Here is a 24,367-nt window from a genome sequence, read left to right as displayed (position 1 = left end):
TAGTTTTCATATTCTTTATGCTGACTTACAATTATGCAAGGATGACAGTCCAGAATAGAGGTCTGGGCCTATTTCCTTGACCTGGACAGTAACAAGTGAAATGCACATATTTTTTTAAGAAATTAAATTGTCCAAAAATGCATTACTTAATGTATACCTTGAGTTTCCAGTGGTGCTCCCATAGGGACAAACGGAAAATATGTAAATTTACTGACTTCCCAAACTGTTGTCTGCACTGGGAATTATTAAGCCATTGCTTTCCATAACGAAGTGGGTCCCCTCCCTTTCTCCCTGTAGCTCCAAGGATCTGATACCAGGAAATCACTACCACATGAGTCTATGTTTAGTAGTAGTATAGGACGTAAATTCCTTTCATGTTATCATTATTTGATATTCTGTTCACTCATAGTATATTTACAACCATCAGGTTTCCTTTTATAAGCAAGCAGCAAAGTGTTGGTAAACATTTCACAACTAGTTCTACGGGGTGGGGGGAACGTAGTGTTTGGTGATTTCCATGGTGGTCTAAATATTACCACCAAGGCTGACCTACCGAAATATCACTAGAAGCAGAGGTGGAAAGACATATGCATAATTGGTGCTTAGGAGTTGGTTTGAGCTGGCCCCAGTCCACCACTGAATTTTAGTGACTAGATAATAGGTATTTATTTAAATGCTTTTGGAGGACCTTGTAACAAGCTTTAACATTGATTTTTGTTGATCAACTGTTCTAGTCTCTGGGTTTACAGCAGAGCCTATCTCTCAGGTATCATGTCAGATAAACATATACAGCCTTAGATTTCAAAAGGGAAAAAGAAAACTAAAATAACATTCACCACCATTACAAATAAGCTTAGCTAGAGTACTTCATATAAATTCCATCTCTATTAGGGACATTCTTCCAGCCATCTCAAGATTTCTTTTAAATACCATTGAATCAAGTTCAATATTGTATTGTTATCATTTTCCACACATAAAATAGCAGTTGAATATATGCAAGAATTTCAAATCTTTATTTAAATCTGAATCTTTTTTCCCCAATCTATTACTGGCAAAAACGAAATTAAAAAAAAAAAAAAAATATATATATATATATATATATATATATATAAAAAATATATTTAAAAGGAAAGCAAGGTGAATGATGTGATGTTCCTTTTCTAAAATACATTCAAACTTATATTTATGCAACAATCAGCAGTTTTGATATCATAATCTAAAAGTACTATTTTATCTTCTTGCAGACAACAAGGGGATTATTAAAAAACTATTCTCATTAGCTTGCTGATGTAACACCTATATAATTCCTGCAGCACACTCTGATTTTATGAAATTGGGTAAGTGTACTATGCTTTACTTTTTTAATTTGAAAAACTTACACATGTGACTAAAAGTCATGAACAGTATCATTTACCATTATAAAATTGATTTTTCATATGTATATTAATACAGCAAGAAGCATCTAGTCATGAAACAATGTCTATAAAACTTTATTCAAATGAAAGGACTGTTTGCAGATAACCATACTGATTGAACTATTTATTTTGATGGAGCTGAAGGCCACTTTCACATACTTCATTTCTAAAGATGGGCTGCAATTTTACAGAATCCTACAGTTTCTCCTCATGTAATCAAAAGATTGATATTCTTGTTCCAGTGTTCGTCTTTCAGAAAGAAGCACTTTTAGAAACACAGTTTCCTATACAGCGTCCACTATCTGTAGATTTATTAGGAACCCAACAATAAACCCTTTTTTAAAAGGAGAAAAGAAAGAAAAAACTAAATTCATTCTTATGTGAATATATTCACATTAAACTAGTATTAATCTAGAAAATAATGTTAGGTAGAAATATTATTTTAGTCATAAAATTCTTCTTTCTCAAACACATGTGATCACTTAATTTTTCTCCTCACTTTGGCACATCTAAACAGGTATAGAAAGTATACAGTGCTTGGTTAATTCTTGAGGAATATATTTGCATCAGAATTTAATGGTGGGTTTTGAAATTTATAACATTACATTGTTTAAGATATATTCAAAAAATCTGTCCTTTACTCAATATTTTTACAGCAATAGAGGGTGAGGGGAAAACATTCTTGAAAGTCTTTGGAGCATATAGAATTTGTGACCTTGAAAAATCAGTCTTGCATCAAAGAAAATCTCAATTCTCTCTGCAATCTTCCTTCTATAGTACAAATACTTTCTTTCAATGTTTTGTAAATTTTAATGGCTCAGACAAACAACTTATACGTCCTTGTAGCTGTGTTCCTCTCTGAGACGTGAACAGCAACAGGCCTCAATTGCTCTACTATTTTTTTTTTTTTTTTCCATTTCCATGCTCATTTCCTCCATGTAGCTCAGACTGGAGAAAAATCAGCATGTTCTGATGAGCTTAATATTCTGAGGCAGGAAGATGGACCTGAATTGAGTGGAGATTGGAGGTCCAAAATAAATATAACACCATGTGTCAAATAAAAAAGAAAACATAGTCTCCTGTACAAATCAGAAGAGATAATAAAAAAATCAACGAATAGACAGCAACTTTTCTTCATACCTACACAAGCATCTCAAAACGACTGCCAACTTTAAGAATGATTTACCTTTTGCTTATTTGGAACATTTCAGAATTTATTTGCTAAACAATGGTTTATGTTGCCTTAAAACAAATTTTATTGGCTTGTATTGGAGGATTGGGGAGGATTTTCTAAGAATATTTATATTGCTAAATAAAATGTATTTGCTAACTGACAGCAATAAAATTCTGCTGGATGCTCTAATCTAGCAAGCTGAAAGCATCACTGTAAATTAAATTTGTCCCAAGTTTTGATATGCAAGAAGTTCCAGGACTTTTCAATCCTGGCATATCATGTTTTATTCCCCTCCCTGCCAGTACCGTGAAGGTATGTACAGGACACCCTGGCAACACTGACAACACAGGGCACTACTTACAGAGGTTAGGTGCCTTTGCAGGTATCTGAGAGTTGCTATCTATTCACAAACCACTGAGCATTTCTTTTTATCAAAAAGCCTTCAAATGCTCAGTCTGTGGTCAGTGCAGTCCCTTGGATAAGTCTAATGAAGATATGCTTCACCAAGGCAGAACCCTAAACGGTTAAAAATGGAGAGATATTTACAACCATTTCCTCTAGCAAGTGGAGTTCTTGTTTTCTGTATGTAGTGGTGTTTTGTTTTGTTTTTTGCTTTTACTTTTTCTTCAGTACATTTCAAACTAACGTTCCGGGGCTATGAGTACAGACTCTCCGGGCCAGTTCCGTACATGTCTGCGAGTCGTTTAAAACGCGGTCCCCAGTCACTAAGGTAGTCGTAATTCTGATCAGAGTTTGAGCTGATGGAATCTAGCGAGCTGAGCGATTCAGCCACCGAGCCATTTCCTTCGAAGGCGTATGTCTGCAAGGAATCGTAAGGCGGGGCGCAGGGGTCAATGTCGGCTTCCTTCAGTCTTTCCCAAATAAATTCCCGGAAAATGACATTATCTGGGATGCTTTTAAAAGTCGGTCGACTCAAGAACGGAATTTCTGGAGTCACATCTCTCCGGGTCTTGGTGTCTCTGAGGACGTTGAGGTTTCTGAGCGCGGCCATGTCAAAGGCTTCTGTGTCTTCCTCCCCCCCACCCTCGTCATCGTATCTAACGATGTTTTCTCTGATATCTCTCTCTTCGTCGAAAATAAGGGGCTCTTTTTTCCTTCTTCTCATAGTGACGATCAGGAGGATCAACACTGAAACAAGGAGACAGCAAAGGGAAAGTTTCAGTAAACTCGCCGGCCGCTCCCTCCCCCTGGCGAAATTACACCTCTGATGTTGATTTCAGATTTTTCTGCCCTTTAAAGGGAAATGAATGGGCCGCCTACTTCCATGGGAATTCACAGCAGTAAATGTGCTAAACTTGCTAAAGCGCCTTTAAAATAGAACACTTTTTATACATCAAGAAACCCTTTTCCACACCTGTTCAGAATTGATGTCTCCCTCTTGAACGTAACCCCCAAAGCATTTGACAGAGCAAATGGAAGGGCCAGGGGAGGATAAATAATTTCAAAGCCATGAAACACCAAGGGGTTTTGTTTTTGAACTCCTTAATTGCGGGAAAGGCAAAGTGACATTCATAAATGTTTGGGGGTCTAATTTAACAACTGCAATTTCAGAAGGAAATGGATTATAGCATTTGGCTGGGTTCTTTGGAGAAATGCCTAGTACTTGTCTATGAAACTCAGCTGTTAAATAAAATCCAGCATGTTCAGACCATATACAAACGTTAAAACCTTCTTTATAATAGAGTCCCACTTTCAGTATGAAACACTGAACTTGGTTTTTATGTATTATACCTAGAGAGAGAGTACAGGTTGTGAGATTTTAGCAGTAGCCAAAGTCTGATTGAAGAAATCAATCATCCCTTTAACATTAGGAATTTTCTTTCCTTTATCAAAATTAATAAATGATAAAGCACGTTTGCACTGGAAAGCAGAGAACAACTACACTGGCTACTCCAAACAAACTGAATATACTTTTGTGCCTTTTAATAAGGACAGCTGTCCCTCTGTATCTGCAGGTTCCACATCCAAAGATTCAAGCAACCCCGGGCTGAAACTATTTTCTTTTTTTAATTCCAGGAAGTTTCAAAAAGCAAAACTTGGATTTGCTTTACATAGGCTACTATTTTATATAACATTTACATTGAATTTACAACTATTTATATAGCATTTACATTGTACTGGGTATTATAAGTAACCTAGAGATGATTTAAAACATAGGGGAGGATGTGCATAGGTTATATGCAAATATTATGCCACTTTTATACAAAGGACTTGAGCGTCCTTGGAGTTTGGTATATCGGAGTTCCTGGAACCAGTTCCCTACAGATAGAGCTGGGTGACTGTACACTAATAAGAAGGTGACTACTCTGCTCTGACTATGAGTGACTGAATGCTTGCCAAACTGGGAACACATTAGATTTCATGGCCTGTTGAATCAAGTTAAAATGAAGTAGAAAGTATTCTTGAATTCTGGAATTCAAAAATGTATGTTAGTGAATTATCTTTAATGATCTGTCTACAAGTAAGTTATCTTCTTAATAATTTTTAATCACAATATTTTTTTTCCTGCAAGGTCTAGGAGGCCCAAAATATACGGTAAGTGGATTATGGTTTGGGGTACGTTACTCTCAGCATAGTTTTAAAAAGGACTTTGAAATATTTATATTTAAAATACCTTTTAAGGTATTTCTTTGGCATTAAGAATTTGAGAATAAAAACATCAAACTAAGACATCAAGGTAATTCAGAGTAATTAAATGTAACGACTAGGGGTGAAGCATATTTCAGCCTTCAACTCAGTCTGCTTTAAAAAAACCAAAACTCTAAGGATTTATTTAAGCAAAATGATTTTATTATCAATGAGAAGTATATGCTTTCTTAAGTATGTGTCTATTTGTTCTCTATCATCAACAGGAATATGACTGACAAAGATTTTTATGGGAGATCTTTGGAAATAGTGGGAAATCAATTGTTTACTGGGGCACTTTTTTATTTCCTTTCCTATTTGACTCTGGCCTATTGCTCCCCCATAAGCTTTATCCACAGCCTACAATTTAGAAACTGAGATACATTTCTGAACTTTCTGGCCACCTTCTCATGTTGCTATGGCACATAAGTGCTTAATTCTCTTTTCTTGATATTATTTACTACATTTAAATGTTATCAACTGGCTTCATCAGAGTAGGAAACGTAGTTCAAAAGCCAATGCTTTTGAAATGAATGAAATACCATTCATTTCCTGTCTGTTCCCATAAATATTCTGCCATGCGTCTGCCCTCCCTGCTAAGTGTATTCCCAACCCTGTCCCTTTTGGTCTTCTGAAAATTAGCATTTCTACCACCCCTAAAGCCTTTTAGTTTTCAAGCTCCGTGCTAGAATGTTACAACAAAGACACGTTTACAAGATTAATGTGTTTCTGTTCTAACATTCTGGTATTTAACTTCGCTGTCAAGAAGACCTTGGATCAAAGTCCAGTCTTTCCAAATATTACCTGTGTGATCTTGGGCAAATAACTTGAACTGCACGTAGCCATATGTGACAATTATAGCCAAGTTCAGGGCTCACAGGGTGGAAAAGAGATTGGGGAGTAATGTCGGTAGAAGTAAACAGAATGCCAGGCACTTGCCAGTGTGCAACAGAGATGTTTTCATTGTTATCCTCCGACCCACCAAGAATGTTAACTCAAAATTCTGTGAACACAGCAAGTGAAGACACTGTGTTTCTCCTTTGACCAAGGAAAAACAATGAACGGAGTTAGGTAACAAGCAAAGTAGAAGGTGTATGAAGTATGCATCAGGGCTTGTGCACTAAAGATTAAACTGGAGAGAGAGAGAAGGCAGTAAGGTGGAAAATGATGGTCTGTACACAGGATGTATCATGTGACCCTCACAGCCGTTCTCTGGGGTAGGTAATTTCCCATTCAGTGGTTGTCTCAGACATGTGAAACAATCTGTCTGTGGTCAGTGTATTGATAGTAACTCGGGGTGAGGTGTGCTCCTGTCTTCAAAGCTTTTGCACTTTCTATCACACTGTGGGCTTAGACCTTCCACAGAAGGTAACTGAGATACAAGCCAAGAACTCAGGTGACAATTGCTAGCTTGGAGGAAGACACATCAGGAAATCTGAATAAAAGAATTTTAGATTTATATACTTTAGTTTATGAAACTTTTTACATAGTCTCCCAGAAATAAGTGATTGCAACAGAAAGGTGGACCAAGAAAGACTTCTCGTTAAGAAATCAAACCGAGTAAGACATGGAATGGAGAGGTAGCAGGGAGAATCGTGATGGGTGGGCAGGTGGAGGTAGGTGAAGATGAGAAATCTGTTACACATATTGGAGGGCAAAACTGAGGGGGAGCAAATGTCCAATTGAGTACAAAAATCGGATGGAAGAAGTGAATGGGCACAAGAGTAATGAGGGTATGAAGAAGAGAAGAATTATGTAAGAATTAGATGCCCTTTTCATTTAAGTCAGTGTCTAAGAATGCAAAACATTTCCAAGTTCTCAATTTTCTTTCCTTCTTATAATTACAATGGATCTTGTCATAGATATCTATATCTCACAATTATTACATTCTATTATAAGTGTATTTTCACGCCGCCAATAATACAGTTGCCTTTTGACCCTCAATTATAGTGTTTAGTAAAAGTGAAATGTGAGAACCCAGGGGTGCGTCAGCCCATGGGTCCAATGCCCTTTAAGCATATTAATATCTTACGGAGTTTGTCTTGTTTTCCAATCTTGCCTGAAGCTGAGGAAAAATGTGAAGTGTTTTAGAAGGTTAGACAATTTAACATTTCAGTGACTTGGGAGAATATTAATTTCTAACTGCTTGAGCAGGCTATAAAAAATAAATTTTAACCTTTACATGGAACAAGTATTAACTGTTCTTCAGAGGTTATGGAGATAATTGCTGAATTAAAAGGAGTACTTTCTGCCTAAGTAAGCACAAGATTATATATTTTAAGAAGTTTTATCATACATCTTTTATATCATCTGGACTATACTTCTGAGTGGAGACAGAAGGAAAGGTTTAGGTCTAGTTGAAGTCTAGACATGTACTTGAATCGTGCTGGTTTGTGAATTTATATATCTATTTCACAATGATGTGCTAACCATTTTATGCATTTGGTATAGTGATATGATGGTGCACATAGCAGTAGACGTGACACATTTCCTCATGGAAGTTACAATTAAATGGGGTGGACAGATATTCATCACACAAGAGAACTGTATGTAAAAGTAGAACAGTGATAATTATTCCTAAAGAGGGAAGTATGATCTTTTAAGGCTACGTATTAGGGGAAACAGGTTAGAGGAGGCCCTAAGGCAGAGTAACCGAAGGCTGAGGGTGGAGATGTGATATGGAAGAATATTCTCGGCACAGTCAACCAGTGAGCAAAGGTGTGAGGCCAACGTGTGGGTGGAGAGCAAAGAAAGAAACAGGAGGGAAGCCAGGAGACACAGGCACCAGCTAGGCCCTGCCGGCCCACGAGCCAACTAGCGTGAAGGAGGGCACAATATGATCAGGTGTATTTTTTGAAAAAAATCATTCTGATTAGACTAAGGAAGTAGGGAAGAGTAGATGTGAGAAAAGAAGTTAGAATGCATAATGTTGACCTAATTTCTGATTTTAGAATTCAGTTTCCTAATATCCGATGCAACATTCTCCAAGCATTCCAGTATGTAGGAAGTAAGTGCTGGGCACTGACAAAATATAACGAGAGGTTCCCTGCATCCAAGTAGCTCACTGTGTAGGCTATATTTACACAGATAAATAGAGTTCAAGTCGTCATGCAGTTCGTTGTAAGAAGGTACAGACATGCATGGGTGCAAAGCACGCAGACCAGGAGAGCACCAGTCTCCCAAACCCGAGAGAAACAGAACGGAAGATGGAGAAAAATTTAGAAGTTGATACTATAAGTTAGTGAACTCCTTTATTCTAACCTTCACTGTGGTGTGTGTCAGATACATATGCAGACAGTTAACCTGGAACATGCTTTTTACTGAATCTCCTTGGCAGTATTTTAGTCTTATTTTCCTAACCCACTTCCCAGCGGCTAACGGTAGAATTATTTACCCAGAACTAAATAGAATTCTGCAGATATAATCTGATCACCACAAAATGCTGCCAACTTCTAAATGAGGCTACTTACATTAAAGAACAACTTCTTCCATTCATGTATTAACATATTTCAAATACTGAGTCTGGGGTTCATTTTAAACCACTCAGTCATGTATACTACCATCAGGCCAGTTTTCCCCATCCTTAAAAATCTGTAAAAGGTTTTTGTTTTCATTTGCAAGACTATATGTAAACCTGTTAAATATCAGTTTCTTAAGATTAACCCATTGTTTATAGACTTCTTCCAAAAGGTTAGTGCCTGAATTTCATTTAATTCAACAGTATTTTTACTGAGCACAGACCTTCTAAAACTGTAAGCCCCATAAGGGCAGTGATCTTATTCTGCACAGATATATCTAGAGCACAAAAAACAGTATCTGATACTAAGATTGCAATAAATATTTGTTAAATTGACGAAGTACGGGCAAGCTACTATGGAGATATGCAGATAGCTCTTGCCATTAAGTTCAGTATTTTATATAAGAAAAAAATTATTATATAATGCAACTATATAGCATTATAACATACACTAAGAAAATATGTATAGGAAGGTACAGCCAGGATGCTCAGAGAATGCAGACAAGATGACACTAAGTTAAGACCTGAAGGATGAGCCAGCCTTCACCAAGAAACTTATAAACATTCAGAATTTCTTATTAGTCATAAAATACTTGTCTAAATCTTCACTATTCAACATGGTAGCCATGAGCCACAAGCGGTGAACAAGCATTTGAAATGTGGCTATTGCTAGTTAAAATGTGAGTTGAGATGTGCTCTAAGTGTAAAATGTCCATGTGATGTTGAAGACTTAATTTGTTAAGTAAAATATATTAATAATTTTATTGACACATGTTAAAATTACGATAGTTTATACTACATTAAATTAAATATATTATTAGCATTTATTTCACTTTTTTAAAAGTTTTTGCTAATGGGGTTCCTTGAAAAATTTTAATTACATGTGTTTCACACTTGTGAATCACGATGTATTTCTTTTGGACAGTTGATCTAAACAAAAGATTTGGGAATACTAGAAAACTCTTAACTGCATATGGTCTTAAGGTATACTACTCTTATAGTAGGAGATTTTATTGCCAAATGACATATTGAATGGTGAAAATTATTATACTACAATTATTATGTATTTATTAGGTGTAACTGAAAAATGACCTAAATGAAAACTTGCTAGCACAATCAGACTACAAGTTCAGTAATGTTTTATAATTATCCACATCAATGGGCAAGTAAACTTAGCTTTTAAATAACTTCTACTTCCCCCTGCCTGTTTCCTCCTCTCCAAAATGGAAATAATAGTACTTACTTCAAAGAAAATGTCTCACAGTAACTTTACAAAGATTGCGTTTATATTTGTATAGTACTTAAATAGTGCTACACATAGTAAGCACTATGTGATTTTGTTAAAATTTTTGTTTTTCTAAATTTCTGTAATAAATTCTTACACAGTTCAGTTCCTATCTTTGTGGTCTTGCTAAAATTTGAGTCATATAAGTGGTGCACAGAAAGAAACATACATTTTACCATTCGTACACGTGTGATTTTGATAACCCTCAGTTAATTTAGTTAATGTGTTTGGTATCTACTCTCTTCCATTTATTGGGTGGTATAATAATGAATAATAGAGATACCAGGCCTATTCATGAGGGGCTTAAAATACGTAACAAAGGTAGTAAAATAAGCAGTAGAGTGCGATAAGTACTATTCACTGATTCCCCAAAATATTTTTCCTCCTGGGTGCCCTATGCTAGGCCTTGAAAATATAATGGTTTTAAAAAGATATTAAGGTCATTACTCTCAAGGTGCTTTTATATTTGAGCAAGGTAAACATTTACTAATTGTGATATGTGCTACAAAGGAAACACACAGGTTCATGATAAAGACCCATGGGCATGAGGAACACCTAATTTAATCGGTGGGTGAGGACATCCCCTCTTTGAAGGTAATACTGAGCTGGGGCATAAAGAATAGTATGAGACCAACAGGTGAAGGGAAGCAGAAAGAAGGTTTCAGGGACATGGGGGCATGTTTGAATCTCATGGAAAAACAGGCCATGTGGCTCTTCCTACTGGGAGAGTGAAGGCTCAGATAGCCTGATGCCATCAAGAGGTGAGCAGGTGTCAGCATGTGCCTTGCTTTGTGGGCTGTGAGGAACATCTGGATTTCATGTAAGTATATGTGACACTTCTGAAATGCTTCAAGCAAAGAAATTATGTTTTAAAAAGTGAAATGATAGGAAAAATACAGGGGTACTAGTGCATTCGCGCTGTGATCACAGATAGATGTCACTGGAAATGACATCTAAGCAAAAGATTCAAAGGATGAGAGAAGTCAACTTATCATTTTGTCTGGATTTATGTGCTGTGTAATCAGATCCCCAGTAACAGAGGGCCAACCTTTGTGCACTTATGAACACACTCTATTATTTGTAGTCACAAAGAATAAAGATTTGTAATTAATAAAATTCAAGTGTATGCTTGAGATAAACTAGATATCAAATATAGCATTTTTAACTGAAATTTAAACTGAATTTTAAAGTATCCATAGTCTCAACTGCAATAATTTTTCTCTCTTTAGACTCTAAAAATCATATATTCTTATCTTTTTTTCTTGAGCCCATGTATAACTCCAGGGCTATTAATCTGAAAATATAATCTAAATGCTTTTAACCTGTGCCATATCAATTTTCCAGAAAAATTAGAGAAATAGGCTGGATCTCAAAAGGCCTAAAACTGTAGAATGTTATGGGAAAATTCAGGTCCACTACTTATGGATAAATAACAAAATGTAATGTTCTTCTCTACTACTGAGTACATTTAAACATTCATGGATTCATTCAGTATGCATGTATCATATGCCTTCTCTACTTCACATCCGCATTTTATGAGATGCCATGTATACAATGATGAAATAATGCTTGGTCATTGCCTCCAAAAGCAGGAGTCCACCAGAGGAGATAGACAAAGAGACAAACCAATCAGCCCATGAACGATGCTCTAAGACTGTTTTACACAAGGTGTTATGCAGCCCCTAGGAACAGTACCCAGCTTGGACTCGGAAGTAAGTCTTGACTACAAAAAAAGAGTTACTATTTGTGGATTCTGGGGAGAGGTATTCCAGGAAGAAGGAGCAAAGCATATAAGAAGAGGTAAAACAAAGCAGGATGAGTCTGAGAAAGTGCAACTCTGCAATTTAACTGAAGTACACTGTGAGTGGAGAGAGAAAAGGCTGAACTGGGAGGGAGCATTTAGGTCATAGACAGAACGTGATTCTAGTCTGTAGACAATGGCGAGACACAGAGAAGGTGACTCTAGTCTGTAGACAATGGCAAGACAGAGAAATCTTATTTTAGGCTGGGCACGCTGCAATCACATTTGCTTTTAAAAAGCTTACTCTCTCTGTGGTCCTGGATTGGAGCTGACAGAGACTGGGGAAATTACCATAATTCCGGGGCAGAAAGATGGACAAAATCAGGTGCAACATCAAGGGAGAGAAAGACAGATTCAAGAACCAAAGTAAAATTAACAGCACTTAGGGACTGATTGGCTATGGAGGATGGAATAGACAGAAGAGTGAAGGCTGACTGATTACACCCAAAAAACAGTTAAGTAGGCACTAAATCAAGGTAAGAGATAGGAATGTAGGACGATTGTTCAGTGTATGATAATTTCAGATTTCTCATGTCAGCAGTCCACCAGAACAATGACTGTACCTATCTAGATCTGCTGTTTAAGATCCAAACCAGAGATTTGCAAAACATATGCATATATGAGATACTGTTTTTCACGTCTCAAGACAGGAAGAAGTTTAATCACAACTGAAATTGATCCTTCCTTTTCCCAGAAAAAGTATCACAAAATTCCTCTCCATTAAATATGTGAGTTAGAATGATTTCATTTAAGGCTCACGTGAGACAGAAAAACTGACCTAAGTACAATGAATATTTTATGCCCAAAGGCAATTGGTATATTTTGGTTGTAATGAAGCATAATCTCATCTTTAACATACTCCCAACCTTGAGAGAACATGTTTAGAATCGTGTAAGTGGAGGACATTTTAAATTAGACACTCAGAGTTCACCAAAGACGTCCTAAAGTCACTATGTGAGACAAAGATGGAGTTGCCCTATCCACAGATCTATAGGTGCTTCCAGAGACACACAGGTCTTTCAGATTAGAAAATACATTGGGAAAAATACCTTATAAAGGACATCCAGAAGGCAGTCTGGGCTGTGTTTGGGTCCTGGGTCTGACACCTTATAACATTGTACATGTCTCCGCTAATATACAGTTCTCTCATACAAAAAGTAGGAATAGCAATAACAATACTTAATAATACCTGCTTAGGAAATATGAGAATTAAATTAGGCAACACTTGTAAAGCACTTAGTATGAACTTGTTCAGTGTAATTCATTGTTTAGAATAAAAGAAACACATCTGCTATCATAAATTAGCAACTATAGTCTGCCTGTTACTACCACTAGGACTGCTATGTCAAATATGTTCTTTCATTACAGATTACGATGGGGATTTATCTTTTACGTATTGCCCTCATTATTTTCTCTGCAATTTAACATTTTTTGCTTAAGTAACACTATCACTTACAAAACCAGGAAAATAGTTTCCTGTTGAACCAAATCATGAATGGTCTCCACAGTTAAGAGCAGAGCAAATACCGTTTAGGTCTTGGTAGATCAGGGAAGAAAAGTGAAAAGGTGCATGACAGCTAAACATCCAGCTGGCTACCCTGGACACACTGGAAAAGCTTGAATTCCATGTAGTGGACAGTGGTTTCCACAAATGCCTTCTCAAACCTGGAGGCGGGCCAGTCTAATTAATCCCCACTGTGTCTGAAGAGCTAGAGGGGATGTTATAGGACTTCAATTACTTGGACCTAAAGGTTGAAATAGGGAAAGAACAAAACTTAATATATAGTCAATTCAGTGGCAGTTTTAGTGAACAGGAAAAAGCTCCTCTGGACAGACTAACAGAAAGAAACTAGCTGTAATATTCTCTGAATAGATGTGCAATATTTAACATTGACACCATACATTAAAACAAAACAACTGAAATACTTTCCAGTTATTTCTGGAAAAACCACTGAAGTAATTATTTAAGGTCAGTCATTCATAGATTTTGGGTTTTATTTTTTAAGTGCTTTCAGCCTGGTAGGAAAAAAACTGGGTATATCAACAATTACAAATTTTACTATGACAGGACTTCCCTGGTGGTCCAGTGGTTATGACTCGATGCTTCCAATGCAGGAGACATGGGTTCGGTCCCTGGTCAGGGAACTAAGATCCCATATGTTGTGAGGCATGGCTAAAAAAATAAATTTAAAAAATTTTAAAAAATTATGTGAAAATGCATAATGAAATTTTTGTTGGAGTAAAATAGTTATTCAAGCCTTAGATTACTAAACTATCTTGCCATATATTGATGACATTTTTCTACATGAAAAATAATTGCGGCATCTGCTTGATAATTTTATCATGCACTTTGAATATGAAAATAACATCTCCCGTTCAAGTGTACTCAGTGTAAATAAAGGAAACCTCATGTTCTGATTTTTGGATCATCTCAGAGAATTCAGGTGCAAATAAATTATAGAGGATGACAGCAAGAGTGAGAAGGAGAGAGAAATCAGAAAAGAATTCACCCATAAACTTAGAAGAATACAAATACAGGTGAAGACCGACAAATCCAATTTCACTTCAAATCTTGAGAAAAAAAAAAGAACTACATGTGAACAGCTTTTAAAAAAATACTTGCAAGGTGTATTTCTTTTAGTTTAATCCAAAAGCAGTGATTGAGAAAAGGAGACCTAGAATCTGATGACTTAACAGCCACTAAATTATACCTCTTTTTCCTCCTCTGCAAAGGGCTGGAAATGATTTCTGTGATGCCTCCCAGTAATATTCTGAAACCTTCAGTACACCCCCTTCTATGTTACAAGTAGCTTTAATTTATCACATCAGTGGAACACAAACTTGGCATGTAGTGAAGCATGCTTTTTTTAGGCGTCTAAAGTGCAGATGTGTCCCCAGTTTCACTCTTAAATTGAACTTGATCCTCAAATTCTTCTCCCCTCTTCACCTTGCTTTTTTCTAACAATATTTGTTCGGAACCCTGAAAAGGAATGAGTTACAAACACTGGTGCCTAGTGTCTAGAAAGGAGGTGTTGTAAAAAATGAGTCATTTGTGCATCAGAAGTCAGGTTCATACCAGGCTGTGCATCCCATCTGCACCCCTGAGTACTGGCTCTGGCACCTGTCATAAAAACCCAGAGCCTATAACAGAAGAGACAGAAGCAAAGGAGTAAAAGGTCCTGGTTATCTGCTCTAAAAAGTTAATCAGGTGGCAAGATACTCTTTCTGAACTGAAATGCTAATATTTGAACATACAGATTACTAGGCAGAATCCTTACTGGGAAGAGGCAGAATCCTTACTGGGAAGAGGAAGCTGTAGACAGAAGCATTGGGTTCCAAACTGTATTTCAGTACAACAGGCTCTGTTTTGACTTGTTGTTCTTGTAGAAACTTTAAAAAAAATGAATAAACTATGGAACATAAACATTTGATTTTTAGAAGTGCAAGAGGCGTTCCTCAACTAGTGTCTCTATAAGGAAAATGCTCAAATTTAACAAAAAGACTAGTCCTACTTAAAATCCCCCAAACCTATGACTTTACCCTGAAATGTATGTATGTATGTACACACACACTCATATCTATCATATGCAAGAATGAAGTCTAATACAACTATTTCACTTACTTTCAGTAACAGCTACATAATTATTTTAAATGAATTAGAATCACCAAGAAATATAAATTGCAAGGTCACAGATGAAAGTATTTTCTAAAATGAAGTAGGCTTCATTAGAGGGACACCCTTTAAAAACAAAAAAGTTAACTGCTGTGCATGATTAAATTCTAGGTAATACAATTTTATCTTACTCCTTTGAAATCAGGTATAATCTAAACTGGCTGTGATAAGCTAGTCAAGTTCAAAAGGAGTCATCCACACATCATCTACCTATGTCCTTTTTGGACATAGGGCCAGTACCAGTCCCTCCCCCTAGGAAGTCTGCACAAGTCCCTGGACCATCCTCACCCACCAGGGGGCAGACACCAGAAGTAAAAGGAACTATTAATACAAACCTGCAGCCTGCGGAAAGGAGACCACAAACACATAAAACATTAAAACAACATTAAACACACCAACATTCACATTATAGAGATCCCAGAAGTAGAAGAGAAAGGGCCTGAGAAAATATTTGAAGAGATTATAGCTGAAAACTTCCCTAATATGAGAAAGGAAACACTCAAGTTCAGGAAGCACAGAGAGTCCCATATGGGATAAACCCAAGGAGTAACATGCCAAGACACACATTAATCAAATTGACAAAAATTAAATACAAAGAAAAAATATTAAAAGCAGCAAGGGAAAAGCAACATACAAAGGAATCCCTATAAGGTTATCAGCTGATTTCTCAGCAGAAACTCTGCAGGCCAGAAGGGAGTGGCATGATATATTTAAAGTGATGAAAGGGAAAAACCTACAACGAAGAATGCTATATGCCCAGCAAGGCTCTCATTCAGATGCAACAGAGAAATCAAAATTTTTACAGACAAGCAAAAGCTAAGATAATTCAGCACCACCAAACCAGCTTTACAACAAACACTAAAGGAACTTCTCTAGGCAGGAAAGAAAAAAAAAATGTGGCCACAACTAGAAACAAGAAAATCACAAATGGGAAAGCTCACCACTAAAGGCAAACGTACAGTAAAAGTAGGAAATCATCTACACACAAATATGTTATCAAGACCAGCAACCATAAGGAGAGGAGGGTACAAATACAGGAAATGGGAAATGCATTTGAAATTAAGAGACCAGAAACTTGAAACCTCCTCTCTCTCTCTCTATATATATATATACACACATACATACATATATATATAACTATATCAAAACCTCATAAGAACTGCAAACCAAAAACAAGATACACACGAAAAAGAAAAAGGAATCCAAACACAATGCTAAAGATAGTCATCAAAGCACAAAAGAGAACAAAAGAATGAAACAAAAAAGACCTAAAAAACAATTCCAAAACAATTAACACATGGCAATAAGAACATACATATCAAGAATTACCTTAAATGTAAATGGATTAAATATTCCAACCAAAAGACAGACTGGTTGAATGGATAGAAAAATAAGATCTGTATATATGCTGTCTACAAGAGACCCACTTCACATCTAGGAACACATACATACTGAAAATGAGGGTATAGAAAAAGGCATTTCATGCAAATGGAAATCAAAAGAAAGCTGGTATAGCAATACTCAGACAAAATAGACTTTAAAGACTTACAAGAGACAAGGAAGGACACTACATAACGATCAAGGGATCAATCCTAGATGAAGATATAACAATTGTAAATATATATGCACCCAACATAGGAGCACCTCAATATACAAGGCAAATTCTGACAGCCATAAAAGGGGAAACCAACAGGAACACAATAATGGTGGGGGACTTTAATACACCACTTACACCAATGGACAGATTGTTCAGACAGAAAATCAGTAAGGAAACACAGGCCTTAAATGACACATTAGACCAGATGGACTTAATTGATATTTATAGGACATTCCATCGAAAAGCAGCAGAATACACTTTCTTCTCAAGATGGACCACATCTTGGGCCACAAATCAAGCCTCAGTAAATTTAAGAAAACTGAAATCATCTTTTCAAACAACAATGCTATAAGATTATAAATTTACAGGAAAAAAACCCTAAAAAACACAAACATGTGGAGGCTAAACAATATGTTACTAAACAACCAATGGATCACTGAAGAAATCAGGAAATAAAAAAAAATACCTAGAGAGAAATGACAACAAAAACATGACGATCTAAAACTTATGGGACACAGCAAAAGCAGTACTAAGAGGGAAGTTTATAGCAATAAAATCTTACCCTCAGGAAACAAGAAAAATCTCAAACCTAACCTTACACCTAAAGCAACTAGAGAAAGAACAAACAAAATCTAAAGTTAGTAGAAGGAAACAAAACATAAAGATCAGAGCAACACAGGGAACTCTATATTCTGTAATAACCTTTATGGGAAAAGAATCAAAAAATGAAAAAAAATCTCCATTCTTTTATATATATATAATAAAACAGATTCACCTTGCTGTACACCTGAAACTAACAACTATATACCAATAAAATTAAAAACCAAACAGAAAACACCACAAAGAAAAATCTTTATCTCCACATCTAGGTTATCCAGCTACTATAAAATACACAACTTACCTCTTATTAATATTTTTTGAAACCTGATAGAGAAATAATAAGCACTTTGCAATGGTTCCATATTTTTCAACTTACTTAGTCCCTTATACTCAAATTAGACTTTAATTGGGAATTATTTGCCATTTCTAATGAATTTCTAAAAGTTTTGGCGATCTATGTGAAGCTATATGAAAAAAAGTTTATTTCCTTCTAGATTTATTTGGCTAGCTGAAGTTATAGAAGATAATAGCTTCCATTTTTATGAGATCATTTACACAGTGTATTAGTGAGTATGTCTTAGCTTGGTTAATAGGTTGAGAACTTGCTTCATTGATAACACTTAAAATTTACTCAATGTTCACTAGATGGTTGGCACATGAATTATCTCATTTAATTTTCACAACAAGCTTATGCGTCTAGTTCTATTCTTTTCCCCTTTGAGATTAAGAAGCTAGCCTTAGAAGAAGTAATGTTTTCCTGGTGAAGAGCTAGTACATATTGGAGGCAGTCATAAAAGCTAGGTTTTATCGAACTCCATAAATCTTGTTTTTAAACATTATACAGTTATGACTCCCATTGCTAAATTCTGCATTTACAAAAATATAAGTGAATTTAGAAATTATATTAAACCCCAAGAAAACACAGAGTACAGGCTCAGATGCAAAATTAAATGCTTACTGTCCTTGCTGTAAGGAAGGTACACTTTGCCCTCACAGAATGTAAAGGAATAAACCCATTACCCAATGCCATGTTGGATACCTCCCAATTTTTAAAAGGATGCTGCATAATCTCTTATAAAACTGCAATTCTAATATGAGTTATAAATCTAACCTAACCACATAACAAAGTAATCATGGAAAAGTATAATTAAATGTAAATTCTTCTTGGGAAATTTTGCCCTGCTGAAATTTCAAACCTTTTAAGATTCGCAAATAATTATAAAACCCACCTTAAATCTTAAGAGAGGTAGGATGTAAAGCCATCATTTCTTTCTTTTTAAGCCCCCATATTCATTGGTCTTTTTTCATTATGTATTTCAAACACACAGGCAAGAATAGAGACTAATATAAAGAGTGTTCATGTCTTAAGGAATTAAATATCATAGATTCCACCCAAGGCCATTATTTCTAAAATAAGCATATTATCAAAGCAACATAGAAAAAATTCTCTTTACTCTAATACAGTTCCCGGAATTCTAAAGCAAACAGCTGGGAGATATAGTAAGTGTTTTAAAAATCTTGAAAAAATTCAATTTTAAACATAAGCCATTTATCTTCACTTTTTAAAAAAATGAAATTGATAATTTTTCTGAGTTATCACTGGAAAGTGTGGCCAGTGATCATAGATTGCTCTGTGACCCAAATACCATGGATTAGAATATCTGCATATGTTCTCAAAAGGTATGAAGAGGAAAAGAAAAAAGTTCTGACCTATGGTGGTGTGACTGCTCTTACAGAGCAAGCATTGCAAACAGTACCTACCCAGTAACGTCAGGACACAGGCCAGTATTGCGATCAGGGCTCCCGTGCTGAGGCCAGCAGGGAGGACGTAGGCCTCGGCATTGCAGGTCTGGGCTACCCCATCTGCATCACAGTCACAGACACGGATGGTGAGGGTGTTGGTGCTGCTAAGTGAAGGTGATCCACTGTCCACGATGAAGACTGGCAGATAATAAACAGATTGCTCCTGTCTCCGGAAGCCATTTCTCCTGGTGAGAATTGAGGCTGTGTTGTCTAGAGTAAAGAAAGCAAATGCATGGAACACAAGATTTCTGATGGACTCTGTCCCACCAAACTTTAAGGACCTAAATGTAAGGCCAGAAACTATCAAACTCTTAGAGGAAAACACAGGCAGAACCCTCTATGACATAAATCACAGCAAGATCCTTCTTGACCCACCTCCTAGAGAAATGGAAATAAAAACAAAAATAAACAAATGGGACCTAATGAAACTTAAAAGCTTTTGCACAGCAAAGGAAACCATAAACAAGACGAAAAGACAACTCTCAGAATGGGAGAAAATATTTGCAAATGAAGCAATGAAGGATTAATCTCCAAAATTTACAAGCAGCTCATGCAGCTCAGTATCAAAAAACAACCCAATCCAAAAATGGGCAGAAGACCTAAATAGACATTTCTCCAAAGAAGATATACAGATTGCCAACAAACACATGAAAGAATGCTCAACAACATTAATCATTAGAGAAATGCAAATCAAAACTACAATGAGATATCATCTCACACCAGTGAGAATGGCCATCATCAAAAAATCTACAAACAATGCTGGAGAGGGTGTGGAGAAAAGGGAACCCTCTTGCACTGTTGGTGGGAATGTAAATTGATACAGCCACTATGGAGAACAGTATGGAGGTTCCTTAAAAAATAAAAATAGAACTACCATACGACCCTGCAGTCCCACTACTGGGCATATACCCTGAGGAAAACAGAATTTAAAAAGAGTCATGTACCAAAATGTTCATTGCAGCACTATTTACAATAGCCAGAACATGGAAGCAACCTAAGTGTCCACTGACAGATGAATGGATAAAGATGTAGCACATATATACAATGGAATATTACTCAGCCATAAAAAGAAACGAAATTGAGTTATTTGTAGTGAGGTGGATGGACCTAGAGACTGGCATACAGAGTGAAGTAAGTCAGAAAGAGAAAAACAAATACTGTATACTAACACATATATATGAAATCTAAAAAAAAAAAAAAAAATGGTTCTAAAGAACCTAGCCAGGACAGGAATAAAGACACAGATGTAGAGGTGGACTTGAGGACACAGGGAGGGAGAAGGGTAAGCTGGGACGAAGTGAGAGTGGCATGTACATATATACATGACCAAACGTAAAAGATAGCTAGTGGGAAGCAGCCACATAGCACAGGGAGATCAGCTCGGTGCTTTGTGACCACCTAGAGGGGTGGGATAGGAAGGGTGGGAGGGAGACGCAAGAGGGAGGGGATATGGGGATATATGTGTATGTATAGCTGATGCACTTTGTTATACAGCAGAAACTAACACACCATTGTAAAGCAATTATACTCCAATAAAGACGTTAAAAAAATAAATTAATTAAAAAAAACTTTATCTGACTTAAGTCACTCTCCTTAGCTTCTTTTGACAGAGAGCTGTATTTCCAAATATTGGTTCATGTGAATACATTTTAATACATTTATGTCATGCTATATGGTTATATCCAAAGAAACAGTTATAAAGTAAAACTGAATGGGGAAATGTTTATACATCATTTATTACATTACCTGCAACTCTGTAAAAATTACGTATACCTTTTTACTAATCTTAACATTTCAAACCATATGCTTATAAAGAAGATAATAAAAATTAACAGGTTAAGTATTTTTGCATCATCATCAGATAGCATAGGTGAAATTTCCAATCCATCTTTTCTTGGACAAGTTCCAAGCCCAATATAGAAGTAAGTAAAATAAGCCACTCTAGTTTTAATTAAAATGAATATGCATAGATAGTCAAAAGAGGAATTATTGGGTAATTTTTAAAAATCCGTACTGGTACATAGGGTTAGCAAAACACCATGTATATAAACATTTTGTCAGTGATAAAATAGGTCATTAGTGTTTAATTTATAATATATTCAATATTCTGTTTCATCTAACCTATTATGGTAATTATGAAACTTAACAGTGATCAGTAAGTCTGTATGACACAACTGTGATTTCTATATCAGAAATAGATTTCTTAATCTGCTAACAATTTGTCCAGTTAACTTGTCTTAATTAATTAATAATAGAATTTATGTGATTTTAAAATTTAGAGCAATTAATGAAAATATAATGGAAAAGAAGGAACACCAGGACCATAGTTTTACCCAGTGTGCTTTATCCAGTGACATGAAAGAATGAACAATACTCTAATGAAAGAGCAAGCTGAAATCTGTTCTGTCTCGAACAGCACAGAACAGCAAGCGCACATGAGACTGGAATTATAAAATGTAGTAGGAAGAAAAGTGTTTGGTTTTCAGATTCCAGCTGGTAGGTTTTTATGTAAACAAATCTTTTATTTTAAAATGTATGAATTCAAGAGTGTTCGTTGAAAAACTACACATGGAGTTGTTGAAGCATATTGTCTTGAGTATGTTTCTGTACCCTTGACACACCCCTAGTCTTTGCCTTACAACCATTCAGATGTTATACATATTTATGATTTGATACACAAAGTTTTTTCAGAGTTGTTGATTTGTAACCTAACATGCCTGACATCAAATCTCACCCACACACACACACACACACACACGACACGTTGAGGAGCACATGCTAAAATGCCCAATATCTGATGTATATGATTTTTAAATTTACAGCAATGTTCCCATGTTGAGGAACATAATGTTCACAAAAGAGATCATAAAATTCATCATGTTCTGTATGTGCTTCCTAAAATGGAAGTCAACGGATGAACTGACGTTCTTTCTTCCTATTCCTTATGTTTTCCTCCAAGATTCCCACAGATGAGGGAGCTCTAGGCTTGCCCTTGGGGAAATCTTTCAACTGTGTGGCTGTGTCAATGTCCTGGAAATCCAGCCATTTTAGTTCCTGTGCTGTCCTACAATCATGGTGGTACTGGATGATAACAAATGGGGGAAACGTTCAGACCCTTCTTCGGAAAATCATAAACTCCCCTCTCTGCATTTGTGCTGGATGAATGCAAATGCTGAGAATTGTCCTTCCCAACTATGATTAAGTCAGAGGGTTTGGGATTACCCACACAGAGAATGTGCTTCCTTTTATGTTACTACAGGAAAAAGACAGTATCCTCATTTAGCAGAGAGTGGGATCAGAAACATGTATTATTTTCAGATTGAATTTCTGAGGCCAAAGTTGAATTTCCTGCAGTAAAATAAGTGGTGACTTCAGGCAAAAGCATTATAATGTCCATCTCCTGAAAGCAAGTATTTTTAGAGAAGCCAGACTTAACTAACAAATTTCTACATTTTGTTTATCTGAAAGCTGAGTAACACATTCAAACTTGAAGAATTACATTTCCTATATTGTTGGGGTATAATCCTTTCTCTATACAGAGAGAGAGAGAGAGAGAGAGAGAGAGAGAAATGTATTCAGAATTAGACAATAGATAGCAAGTTCTCATGCTTCCTTTGAAAGTTTTTACAATTATCTATATACTGTCTCTATGTCTAGCAGTATATATATATGTTTATATAATTGAGCAAAACCAGAATCTACCTATAGGTATTTGTAATAATGTTTCTATAATGACATTTATAAAACTGATTAAGAGTGTTTATCTTTGAAGCAGAGAAACAGGATTTGGGAGGATAGGGAATTCTTCTTTTGTAATTTTATATTTCTTTGCATAAAGAGTATATTTGTTATTTGCATGGATTACTTTCATTTTTATGTTAAAAATAAAACGATAACTGATGTTGGCATTGAAATATTAAGTCAAAGTTGATTTAGGTTGAAATGTGTTGCCCAATTATTTTCCTAACCTCTCAGGTTATGCCTAGGTAGTATAATCCTTGTTAAGGCATTTAGCTGGTCCTCAACCATCCACAGATACTCTGCATAAAGAGCTTGGTATAGAAGTAAGGAAGCAAATGTCTAGAAGAAAAGACAAAGAGAGATGGATCTGGCTTCCCCCCTTCTTTGGATTTAGGCCTAAAATGATTTAAGTAGCAGTTCCTTCTTCATGACAGCAAATCCATAGATAAAAATTACTTAAGGGGCTCACCGCCCTTTAATTAATGTCCTCGCTGGTATGAAGAAAACAAAAATTACATTATCAGCATTCCTGAGTGAGAAAAAGTACTTGCTTAGAAAGCTTCTACCTGTTGCCTCCTCTGACGAAAAAAATTATACCTTACCTTTGTTATCTTTCAGTGAGAAGTTGTGGTTATTCGTTGCATCCATTGTTAAGCTGAAATAAAACTGGTGTCCATTGGATGGCTCATCCTTATCGACAGCACTGATTTTCTGGATAACCTAGGAACAGAGAATGTAAAACTTGAAAGCATGGTGTGCTCGGCTGTTTTGTGAGGCAGGACAGAGCAACTTTACACAGATGATAAATACCATCTTCCTGACTGAGCTGTGGGAGGAGAGGGGGCAGGTGGCGGTGTCAGGTGTACTAATATGAACCCAATCTAAAAAGGGCTCTGAAAATCAATCATGTCCTTTTCAAAATTCATATTTGAATTTACTTTTGTGAACCTCAGAAATAAGCTGTACCAACTGATTACACCATGTCAGTAAACATCACAGGACACTGAGAATGTGGATGAGTGGACCAAACCACAAGATTACAGCACACTTAATTCTTACAACTTCAAGGTACCTAAGCCCCGCTGTGTAATGTGGGAAGCGGCCCAATCGAGCTT

General features: G+C 36.1%; 1 protein-coding gene across 1 annotated transcript in view; it reads right to left on the bottom strand.

The window, feature by feature from the left end:
• Nucleotides 1-3,244: 3,244 nt before the first annotated feature.
• CDH7 (cadherin 7) overlaps nt 3,245-24,367 on the bottom strand; it is a 110,674-nt gene continuing 89,551 nt past the window's right edge. The window contains exons 9-11 of the mRNA XM_060029564.1: nt 23,855-23,972; nt 19,470-19,721; nt 3,245-3,738 (exon numbers count right to left, since the gene is read on the bottom strand). Of these exons, the coding sequence (XP_059885547.1) occupies nt 3,245-3,738; nt 19,470-19,721; nt 23,855-23,972 (864 nt within the window). The remainder of the gene's footprint in view (nt 3,739-19,469; nt 19,722-23,854; nt 23,973-24,367) is intronic.

Source organism: Delphinus delphis, chromosome 13 (genome assembly GCF_949987515.2).
Source record: "Delphinus delphis chromosome 13, mDelDel1.2, whole genome shotgun sequence".
Taxonomy (NCBI): domain Eukaryota; kingdom Metazoa; phylum Chordata; class Mammalia; order Artiodactyla; family Delphinidae; genus Delphinus; species Delphinus delphis.
The sequence above is the reverse complement of the archived record's forward strand: the minus strand, read 5'-3'. Positions and strand labels throughout refer to the sequence as shown.